At 39.6% G+C, this 12,120-nt stretch overlaps 1 protein-coding gene across 1 annotated transcript in view; it reads right to left on the reverse strand.

Moving 5' to 3' along the window:
- skor1b (SKI family transcriptional corepressor 1b) overlaps positions 1 to 10,276 on the reverse strand; it is a 31,571-nt gene extending 21,295 nt beyond the window's left edge. Inside the window, exon 1 of the mRNA XM_082540850.1 lies at positions 9,600 to 10,276. Coding sequence (XP_082396976.1) covers positions 9,600 to 9,663 — 64 coding nt within the window. The 5' untranslated portion in view covers positions 9,664 to 10,276. The remainder of the gene's footprint in view (positions 1 to 9,599) is intronic.
- Between the last annotated feature and the right edge of the window lie 1,844 nt (positions 10,277 to 12,120).

A 12,120-nucleotide genomic window follows, 5' to 3' on the forward strand; every position in this document is an offset into this window, starting at 1 on the left:
TCCTTTGAATTTGGTTTTATTGCATAGGGGTGCAGGGGAGGCAGTGGGCAAGACCATGGAATAAAAATGATGAAGGTCTAGAGGGTATGATCAAAACACTGCTTTTACAGCCATGGGTGAGATGTAAGTAAGCAGATCAGGTGAACTGCAAGTTTAATCTCCTCATGGAAAGCCAAGGTGAAGAGCCACCTGCAGGATGACGGGACTTTGAAGAAAACCCTGCGGTCACCCCAAAACCTTAATTTCTAACAGCATTGCCGTCATTAGTTAATCAGACTAAATTCAGCCCCCTGCAGAGACAAAAGAGGGACGGCAAAGACACGGGGAGATAAACCTAAGGATAGGTCAAGGGCACTTATTTCAAAAGCTCCCTTGAACACAGTTGGTACATTCAAAAAAGAATAACAAGATCCCACTTCCTTTCATCCTCCAAAGCCCTGGCAGATCACAAAGCCTGGTGGGAGTGCAAGGTGGAAACATAAGGACCTATAGATTTACAGACCAAGCGGGTGTGACCACTCCTGTGAACTAATCCGAATCAGAATGGCTTTAAGACAATAGCAATTTGATCAACCCTGATCCGGCTTATCCACAGGCCACCCAGATTTGCACTTATGCATGGCGAGAACATCATTAAAACCCTTCTCTGTATAGTCTTAATGCCGCATAAGGATGTGTGCATTACGTTGTTGTAAAGGCTAATAGGTAGATTGTGCTGGCAGTTTTTTACAGGTCGCAACATCACTGAATTCTACACAGATCGTCGATGCGGGTCCGTACTGTTTATCATGTTTTGCATGCTCTTACACAAGCCTTCTTGCGATTTTCCCCACTGACCTCTAACACGTCCCTGGTTAGGACAATGTTAACAACCTCATGAGTCCAGGACTATAGAAAATGGGGCTTCTGTTTAGGATGACTGCACTGCTGACCTTCTGACGGGCAGAGACGAAGAGAAAGCTACATTCAGATCTACATTCAGATCTGGGGGTCAACATCACCACATAAGCACTCCGAGGAGAGCTGAGTGAAAATTAATTAAAAACGCTCGTGTGCCGTGAATGACAGGCCGCTTTTGTTGGTTGTCTGCATTGACGAAGGAGGCAGGACGGTCCTACGTCCCTGGTGCTCGCGAGCCCCTGGTGGCCTCAACCATTGTCTCACTGCCAAGCTCTTGTCTTATCAGTGGCAGCATATCAATGAAGCTGCTGTCTTGTTTGCGCAAATAGTAATTACAACATCCATATTTCTGTGCGTTCAAACAATCACATCTTAGGAGTAAGGAGGATTTGAGGAGAAGGGCGGACATTTAAAAGGCTTTTGGGAGATGTGCCAAGATAAACAAAGAAATCTCATCTTTGTTTCTACCCATGCATTTAAGAAAATAAATAGGCATACATATCAACCACATATACAGTTCAAATGACAGTCCAGCAATCTCTCGGATAAACCTTTTACAGTCTGTGCTCTTACCACAGTGCGATATAGCAGAAAAGATTTAGAGTGCAAAAGCATTTAAGCAGGATGAAGCTCAGAGTTTAATGTGGTCCATCAATCCCATTCGCACAGGATTGCAGCCTCTACATCTGTCCTGCGAGACCATCAGAGTAGTTTAGTGGCATGTTGCAGTTTAAAGGTGCAACAGAAGAGTCAGGTAACAAGGGACAAAATAGTCTCGCCAACTCTCAGTTTTAACTACCCAGGTTCCCTTTGGCCCACACTCATTAAATGCAGAATGCATTTGTCCTTGTAGCTTTTCACACACGCACACACACACACACACACGCGTGCACAGTGAGAGGTTTGTTCACAACTCAACACATCCAAAGGCATTGGCCATTAGGTGTAAATGGATGGTGTTCTGCCCAAGTCTCAGCTGAGCACATGTTTCAGGAGCAAAGCAAATGCAAAGGCCAACAGATCCATTAAACTCCATCCAATAACACCACAAAGATGACTCCTCTGGCAAAATAAAAACGGGAGGGTGGCTCAGCCAAAATATCGCAAAAGAAGAAGTTAGAACATCATAAAAACAAACAAACACACAGATGTTATTTAAGGCGATCTACCAAAGAGAAGGAAAACGGAGTAGATGATACAATCAGCAGAGAAAATTATTATTATTTGTTTTAATTTAAATATATGACCTAAAACAGAGTCAACCAGCAATTATTTTTTATAATAAACATGTTTTAGTGGCAATTATTATTTAGTTGAAGCCTCTTATGTTATAAATATTTGCATTTTTTAAAATATATGTATATGTAAATCCTAAAAAATCTTCTTGATCTTCAAGTGTAGATTAGAAAAATATGACATGAGAAGATCATGTCATTTTCACATTTTCTAAAGTTTTATAGAAAGAAATAATAAAATATATAATCAGAAGAAAAACAGATAATGTAAAGTCCTGTTTCATTGTGCAGCTGCTTTTTTTAACACTGCCAAAACAGCAAAAGTAGAAGCGAGTAATGTACATGGACTCGGGAGTTATTCATGAAAACACTAAATAAGACCATCAGACTTCCAGTGAAGTAAAACTATAACATGTGTAGCAATATAGTAATAGAGTTGGTAAAAGGATATTGCAGCACATGTGTAGTTTAGCATGCTTGGCATAGACAGTCCAATAATCTTCAGACCTTTATCATTTAATTGGTCAAACTCATTCTCACTAAAAACTCATATTCTGAAAATTTGAAAACTTTAATAAAACTCACACAGATAAATTTAAAAGGTATGCTGACATTTCTTCCAGTGTTTCTCAATGCAACACTCACATGGTCATGGGTTCATCAGAAAGGCTTTTCTCCCTGCACTTGTAGCTTAATAAAAGAAATCTCTTTACATGATTCCAGTATAAATGATGGGGATGAAGCATATTTTTGGTGAGAAAATACAACATAAAGGTCACCTGAAGCTTAGACTTTTCCCGACCACAGGACAGCTCTATATACTGTTGACTGCTTTTAATCATTCTAATAAAAACTGTGCAGCACTTAGAGTCCAATAAACCTCCCTCAGACAACTGAAGATGTGCATAAAAAGAACTAATAAAACAGACAATAATATCTTTGAGAACAAAAACAGACAGGGCTCAGTGGGAGACTCCAGGCCGGGCTACAGGGTCAAAAGAACTGCGGTAAGCTCAACAGCCACAGTCAAGTGACTCAATTACCACATTTGCTCTTTGTGTTGACCCCCTCAATTAGTGTGGAACTGTAGCAATCTGCCCACCAAATACAGTCATTCATCACCAACTGCCCAAACTCCCGGCCTGCTTCTCGGAGCCACCTCACTAGAGAAAAGGGCAGGCAGAGGTCAAATTAAAGTCTGGCTTTTGTAACTACCTTCCTTAATATCCTCTGTTCGACAGGATGAGCTCTGATAGGGTCTCAGTCATTAGACATGCAGTGCAACATGCCATTAGCTACTGAAGTAAGAGCGAGCAAACCTACCTGCAGAGTTTGCTGAAGGTTGTGGATTTCAGATCATTCACTGTCTGATGGCTCCAGCTGATTGTTGTGTTTGAGAGACAAAAGAAAATGTTGGTACTGAAAGTTACAATGTTTTGTTATCTAATTTGAATTCTATTTAGTCAGCTGTAACCTGTATAATATTAATGATACATTGCTTTAGTGATATTGCGTTCTTTCACCACATAAAGAATAAGCTATTGTGCTGCTGCAGCACACAGTTGAAAAGAAAAGTTAATTATTTTCTCTAACATGCCAGTACTGACTAAACTTTAGCATTCTCCAAATGCTGATTAGCAGTTATATTAAGGATTTGAGATGACATAATTCTTTGATGGCACCTGTTTGCAAACAGCAGCTACAGGAAATGTTAGGAGCTGAATTAAATCACAACATAATCCAACAGCGACCGCTGCTTTGTGTATAAAATCAAAATGCTGCATGCTGTGAAGTGGTTGAGGTGCTGTGGCATGCATAATACTAACAGAAAGGCACATTTATTTCAAACCTAAAAACTATATCTATTGTATTGACTCCTATTGAAACAATAATGAGCATTTTTGGCTACAGCTCCATAGGGCCCCATTCATATTAGACTATCTTGTAAGCAGCTACCGTGAAACCAGAAGTCCACAGAGTGGGAGCTCTTGATGATGTTCAGCTGCCATCTGGGTTACAGGGGAGGGGAAAGTTGTCCATTGCAGTTTTAATCATAACTTCATGCCATATGCCACTAAAAAAAAAAGAAATCACACCATACGATCGTCACATAAATCTAGATATGTGGGGTGTGCGAGCTGAGCTTTGACAGGAGCTTGAGGATTGGAAATTCAAAGGTAAAACCAGAAACAACTGGGTAAAAAACACAGAAAAGGTTTAAAAATGTGCAGGCTAATAAGTAAATCTGCACCTTTCTTCTCAATTGTAATGAACAATGTTCAAAAGGGCTGCGGTAAGTAAGGATAATGTAGGAGTAACTAAAAGAATGATAGCACAGATATCCAGATAAGGTCTAAGTGGGTGTTAGGTGGGTGTCTGTTGCCCTACTGGCTCCTGCCATGCTCCACTATTCAGCCTTTGGTTACACTATGATCACCGGCTGGCAGAGCCGTGTTCCTTTCACCCATCTCCTGCTGTGGTTAGGGTTGCAGGCACAGTAAAAGCGAAGCACTGATGATTTAATTATGATACTGGTTCATTCAGTCACTGAGGTTAGGTTTCCAGTCGAGGGTGAAGCAATATGAGCTAGGTTTGGTTTATGTTTACCGGAGCACATGTTGAATCCCAAGCAATAACATTCATTCTCCTGGGAAGGCCAGCCAGAGGGTGCAGTGTCTCCAGGGTTAAAACGTCCCAGCCTGGCATGCCGCTTAGCTCTGTGTGCAAGACCTGTCACTCTGCTCTCGGAAGCCTAGTTTGTCCATGATAGATAGCTATCCACAGTCCGGCTCCCTGCACCGGTTCATCTCCTGCTTCCCAAACTGAGTGACACACCTGACTCTGGGGATTCAGTTACTTGGAAATCTGCTTCACAGGTCCGGGACTAACTGCTTTGATTAATGACCAAAGTCTGCATCTAAATAGTAGCAATCATAACTGATAATCATCCCAACCTTGTACTTACTTAATCCCTAATCTCATTTTATGTAAGACAAAGTAAGGCAGCTAACCAGAAAGATCCTCCCTGGCTTTTATTTCACAAAGCAAACCCCTCCCCATGCACATGTTCAGTCTGCTGTGACTCCAGGGTCCTCTCTTCACTTTTCAGGCTGACGGCTTGCTCTTCCTTTAAACTACAATCAATACCTTTTAAGCAAAATTTGCATTTCATAATTAAAGCAAGAGAGAGATATCAATTTGAAGCCATTATGCACCAGGCCTTATGTTGTCTGACATTTAGTTGTGATTACACCAGTGCCTGTATATTGTCATGGAAGTCATTAAACTGCTGTCATCTCAACATGTTTTCCCGGCCTCATTAACACTGCTTTCATACGGCAGTGTTCACACTGCTACGTGTGAACTACAAAATTTACTTAAAACTGAAAATTTACACAATATAATAATTTAACAACTATTAGAAGAATTGCAATAGAAACATTGTTCGGAGTTCACATGCATTGTGTCCAGATGTTGACATTGGGTTAGGGTACCAATAATTACATTATAATTACCAAAAAATGTTTTATGTTTCTGTCATTTTTAATCCACCAGTATGTGAAAGCTCTTTAATCAACATTATATTTTCAATGCTAAAATATGATTATTTCAGTTATCTGTTAATTTTCAAATGTACTGTTCTACAAAATTGCAGGAAAAATAGTAAAATAAAATAATAGTAAAATAGTAAAGCTCAATATTTTTAGCCATTTACTTTTCCTGACTGGAAAAAATAGTTTTAGTGGTTGAATGTTATGTGCGATTAATTGTTAACATGAATTCTGCTGCTATTTGCCTGGAAATAAAAATACAATTTCTTTGTTTTAAATAGACTTAAATCATTTCTAAAGTCAAAGATCTCTAAAATATTTGTATTTTCATGTTTTTATGACAGGTGGGCTAATAAATTAGTTAAGCGCTGTTTAGGAAAGTGGTTATTAATCAGTGTTGAGATTGCTGTTTCTTGACAACAGCTGAATTTGTCAGTGACGGTGAGTTTAGTTTGTGGTAAAGTTTAAATTAAAGACTTTAAATTATTTTTTTTTTAGAGTTACTGCCTTGAGATGACATGATCATTGTGGACTGGTGCTATATAAACAAAAATGAATGAAACTGAGCTGAATTTTTGTTTGGTGCTAACTAACAGATCTTAGTTTGATGCCATGTTAACCTTTGATGGTCAATTTTACACGCTACTTGTCACCACACTCACTGTAGTATTGAGAACTTAAAACTGGCTGCACTGTGTCTTTCTTCTTCTTTTGGTCAGAATGTAAAACTTTAGCCTTCTCTCTAAGGTGTACAGGAGATGTGCAAACAGTGCATCCATGTGAAACTGAAGTGAGCCTGACCCTTGAAACGCTGCCCCAGCCACCAGCTTCTTATTTACATTCCAGCCCGGGCTGCAGCGAACACTCCGACATCAACAATTCATGGTGTTTTACAAAGCCTCAGCTGAAACAAGGAGTTCTGTTACAAATACCGGCACTCTAGGTGAACGGCTCTAAGAAAAGAAGCTAATTCTAATTTAAACTTTATGTGGACTCTTTAAAAAAATTTTTTTAGCCCTTTGAGGTCTCTGCAATACTCGACTGTTAAAAAACTAAAATCACACTACTCTTTACTCAAAAGGAAAACTGTTCTGTTCAACATTTCCCCATTGTGTCAAGCAGAGAAACATTTTTTTAAGTAGCAGTATATGATGACATTTATGCTAACACTGAGAAAAAAAAGCGTTCTTTTGAATATAGCTTCTAAATAAGTGAACATATATATTTCGTTATCAAAGATGAATCCGGCAACAGTGCATGTTCTTCTGGAAGTGCAACAAATAATAGCAAAGGGAGTACCTGTGCTATTTTTTTGTTGTTACTTTAATTAAAAAGAGAGATGGGCGAATGTATTTGTGTATTCAAACAGCTCTCTTTCTCTGTGTAACTCTACACGATCCTGTCTGACAAATACACAGAAGAAGAAAAAAAGCCCAATAGAGCACCTGGCAGAATTATTTTCTGGGAAGGCAATCTAGTATAATATCCCACATGACCTGCTCCACACAAACAGCCCATGCATAGCGGTCAGCCTGGTTGGGCTCTTACAGGAGTCCCTGCATGTTCATGAGGTGGAGCACAAAACAAATTACAAAGCAGGTAAATGGCCACGAGGCTTGCACTTAGTTCCTATACTGAACACACAGGAAACATCCCACGCTACATCTACTCTGTGGAGGCTGCTGCTGGAAGCTAAACGATGCTGTCGGTGCTAATAATCAATTCTGTGGGATTAGTTAAAAGTGGAGGACAAAACTCTAACAAATCAGGTGGCCTCTTTCTAAAACGGCACCATAAAGACATAGAGCAGCAGAGCATATAGATTTTCCACAGGGCTCAATTGTGTGAGAAGTTGTTGGGCTTGCATTATTGACTTTCTCAGTATGGTGGAACCGTGGTAGTTAGGTGCCTTTCCTCAACTCTAATTATGGTGTCATAAACAGGAGAGACCATTAATGAAAACCACTCATGGCTTTAAAACCACAGATAGGATTTGGAGAGTGGGGGCGAAGAGAGACTCTTAGCACAGTCTTGGTATCAATCACAGCAAACTACTCCTCTGTTGAGTAACGAGCATGAGAGGTGGTCAATAAGTCAGCCACAGAGTCAAAAGGCTGTAATAGAGACACAGCGGAGGATGGGAAACAGATGTATTTGACCTGAGAGCGCCTGTCGTGTTCATGAAGCTGCGGTTGTGCATCATCCAGGAGAAAAAGTCAGTGTGCCACATGCTTGTCTGTAAAAATCAATATCATGCAACATGACTGCACTCTGTGAATTTCCTGCAATATCACGATCAGCAAAAGACCTCTTGGCAAGACAACTGCATGTCGGTGGGTGAGAAAAAAACTGAAAAAGTCAAATGCCACAAATGCATTTTCCCTCCTCCAAACATTTGAGCAGCGAAGCAGGTCACGTCAAGTTCAGGTGCTGTGTGAGAAGGAAGATCGATACAAGACTTGCTGCAAGTGACATGAAGCCGATGGACACTGTAATGTCAGATTTGTTTGGTTTGAACTGCTTCGTCATTTTTACTAATTTGTAAGAACAGACTCTGGAAAACAGCGTCTAAACACTACAGAACAGGAACGGTTAGTAAATATAGTTACATCTTTCTAATATTAATAAAACTATTTTAGTTATTTTGGGGGGGACTTTACTGCAACACCCTGAGGAGATACAGAAATCTGGCAGAAAATCTCCTAGCTTTCTAAGCTGCTCATTTATGCTGCTAAAGTCAAGCTGATTGTGTGCGCAGTATATATCCAGATATCACAAATTACACATCTGCTTGAAGTGGTGTGTTAGTTCAGTACATAATATCTCTACATAAAGTGATTTGGATCAGTAAATGTAAAATTTAAGAAACTTTAAGAGGAGTAACAGGGGTGTGTCAGTCTTCCAGGACATAGAGGCACAATTATCTCACTGCTAACCATGAAAACAATAGTTATCTGAAATCCTTTAAAAGTTTGGGACACTTTAGATATTAGAATCCCACACAATACTACGAAGATGTGTGGGGGAATCTGACCTATTTCCCCACACGTACATCTAGAGACATAACCCTAGAGACAAGATGAACTAAGGCTTGAGTTCTGCTGCACGCTGGCCGCTCACAGGGCCCTGCCAGATCTGATTACGTGAAACACAAGACGGAAAGAGGCTAAATTCACAGAACTGCAGCAAGATTTCCAAGATGCTAGAAGAACCTGCCGACCAAGTACCCTGAAAAACAGTGCGTAAGAGTGAAAAAGAGAACTAGACCGATCACAGCCATTTAATTTAGCCATCAACTTACCCATTTAGGATTGTTTAAAAAAATATTTTAATAGGGTAGTTTGCATCTTAATGTAAAATAACTGGAAGAATAGAGGTGTATTAGGAGCAGTGTTGGTCAAGTTACTTGAAAAAAGTAATCAGTAACTAATTACTGATTACTTCCCCAAAAAAGTAATCCCGTTACTTTACTGATTACTTATTTTCAAAAGTAATTAATTACTTAGTTACTTAGTTACTTTTTAAAAACACGATTTACAACCTGAAGAGGTGATAAAGCGAAAGATCTTTCAGCCCAGTTCTACTTTTTCTGCATAATCCATCATACAAAATGTAATCAAATGGAAAAGTCTCTTTTTAAAACTTGTTTTATTAGTTTTAATCTTTTAACTTTATGCATCAAGCAAAAATTTAATTATATGCAACATTCTCTGACTGGAAGAAATTTGTTTAATATTTAGACCTATTTTCTGCACATTCCAGCACATAAAATAAAATTTTTTGTGTGTGTTTACACTCAGTCTTTCAAATAGATGCAAGTAAAACACAGCAGAAAATAAATGAAGTCAAAGACTAGCGGTCCTGTTGCTCTATTTTCACCTGTAAAGCAGGAGTGAGGTAGGCGGAGGTTTACCCTGGTGCAGGTGTGCCGCAGCGGTCAGTGGAAGAATCCGCGAGTTTCTCTGTGAGTTTCCCATTACGTCGTAGCGCACTCGGTGCTTGCTTGGAAGTTTAGGGGGTTTTTTTCGCTGTAAAAAGAAGTTTTCTTCCCACGCACGACGGACACTAATGTTTTTGTCACTTTCTATGGAATCAAACTCAAAGTAAGGTCAGTACTTCCACGCTTTAAACGCTGCACGCTCATACTCTCTCCCACAATTGATATATGATCCATTGTTGATCTGCACACAGCTGTTGTCAGGAATGTCGCACTTGCTTACGTCATTGTCATGAGACATTCTAGCAAAAAAATCACGGTTTTAGTAACGCAGTAACGCAGCGTTCCTACGGGAAAGTAACGGTAATCTAATTACCGTTTTTGCAATAGTAATCCCTTACTTTACTCGTTACTTGAAAAAAGTAATCTGTAAGCCCATCTCTGATTAGGAGTAAATATAAGTATGTATAATTATGTTATATTGCCTGATGTTGATGAAAAAAGATGATGAAGGAAAGTCTGATCCACCTTACCTGGATGACTAAGCACTCATCGAGATAACCTAGGCACCTAAAAGCCATGTAACAGCAAAATCTTATGTTTGTAGCTATGCAAAGCCACAGATGCTGCATTGTTTAGTGATAGTAGCGAGGTTCCATCAGATAAAGATGGTTGGAGCCTTTATTGTATAGGCTAAAAAGAGAAATGTATTTAATATAAGATTGGGCTGTATTTGAATAGCTAATTGCATTTGTTGTAGATTTATATATAGCAATATAAAAAAACAACATCTTTTTTTGATATCCTGTAGAAATAAACTACACTGACTGTAGAAATTCATAACCAGTATTTTGCTATAAAAAATTAGCCAGTAGAGCTTTGAGTAAAAAGTAGTAATAAAGGGCTGGTTCTAGTTTTTCTCCCGTTACAGGGTTTGAGCACCTTTCCCACTGATGGTGTGGCATGTAGCACTTCTACATGCATTTACAATATGATGGCCGCAGTAAAGGCATTTTGATTTTCTAGAGTGAGAGGCAATAAAATGTAATTACAACATGTTTTACTATTAACTTCAAGACCGAGTCACAACAGCCAAAGCAATTTCATGCTGTCTGTAAAAACAGTATCCAACAAGAGCGAAAGGCAGAGTCATGGTTGAGTGGCGGGGAGCGCGAGCGAGGCACTTATAGCCCTCTGTGGACTAGACCACGCACAAACACCAGACAAATCTATTTCAGACACATATTAGATAAATATTTATATGCAATAAACTGTATCAATAAATCCTCTGGGCAGGGGAAGCTATTCCACAGTATGTCGATAACTGATTTCAGCAGCAGATAATCATTTTTCTCTCAATGGTGGAGCTTGATATGACATCGATACATGCTGTCAGGGTTCATTTTGGCTGTAGCAGTTAGAAAGAGCATCAATGAGAGGATATGGCACCCTTCTATTCAGCTCCATCGATTCGCGACTGCATGTTAACGGGGGGAGAGGAGCTGGCTGTCATGTCTTATGTCTTATGCTGTGTGTTGCATTAAGCTGCGGGGAGACTATGGGCTGCGTGGAAGGTCTGCAGCTCCATTTGACCGCATTGTTACTGAGGACACAGGGGATTCAAGCCTTTTAATTGTCTCACTGAGACCTGGCTGCACACAAGTAGCCATGATACACAGGAGGGGGACGGCAAAAGAGGGTTCACGGGCCTGAAATGGCAATTGCACAACAGTACTCTGATACGATGAACATATACAATCAGTCAGGATAAAGATCTCACCCTTGGCGGCATGGAAGGGGGAAGTGAGCAGCGCTCAGGAAAAATCAATACGGAACCGCTCATTTTGGAGGGACATGTGTGTCACAGTCAATAGGAGTTAATAGGCTGGGTTGTTCAGTGAAGACAGGCGGCTTGGGAGAGCAGCCCACTCTGACAGCTTAATACATACTGAATGGCAAGCTGGCTGCATGTAACAGTCACTATGGACACATCAAGTGTGGAATGAAACCTGATGGGCACAGGCAAAAGTTAATTATAGAATAGAGCTGAAGGTCTTACACACAGAACTACAAAATTACCCATCCAGTAATCAGAACAGACAGATGTAGCTGACCCGCGGTACAGACGAACACACCACACACATTTACTCATCATTAACCATGACTGTAATACACACCGTGGAGGAAAGTTTGTTAAACTGTTGCCGGACTGAGAGATGCTACTAAGCGGCTATTTTATAGTTTTAAAAAAAAAATCTTCTTACAACGTGAATAATTAACTGAAGACAGCAATTTAAAGCATTTTCCTAAGCAAACTTACTTTTTAACTTCACGTTAAAATACAGCAAACATTTTACATGATTTTAACTTATTATTGAGTTTTAAAAATTCTAACACAACTTTAATTTGCTTCAAAATCAAAAATGGAAACTAAAGCTGGTAGACACACACACACACACAGGTCTTTTTTTAATGTTTTCGTTTCGCGTTTTGCCTT

This window comes from Aulonocara stuartgranti (assembly GCF_965226115.1).
Source record: "Aulonocara stuartgranti genome assembly, chromosome: 7".
Lineage (NCBI taxonomy): Eukaryota > Metazoa > Chordata > Actinopteri > Cichliformes > Cichlidae > Aulonocara > Aulonocara stuartgranti.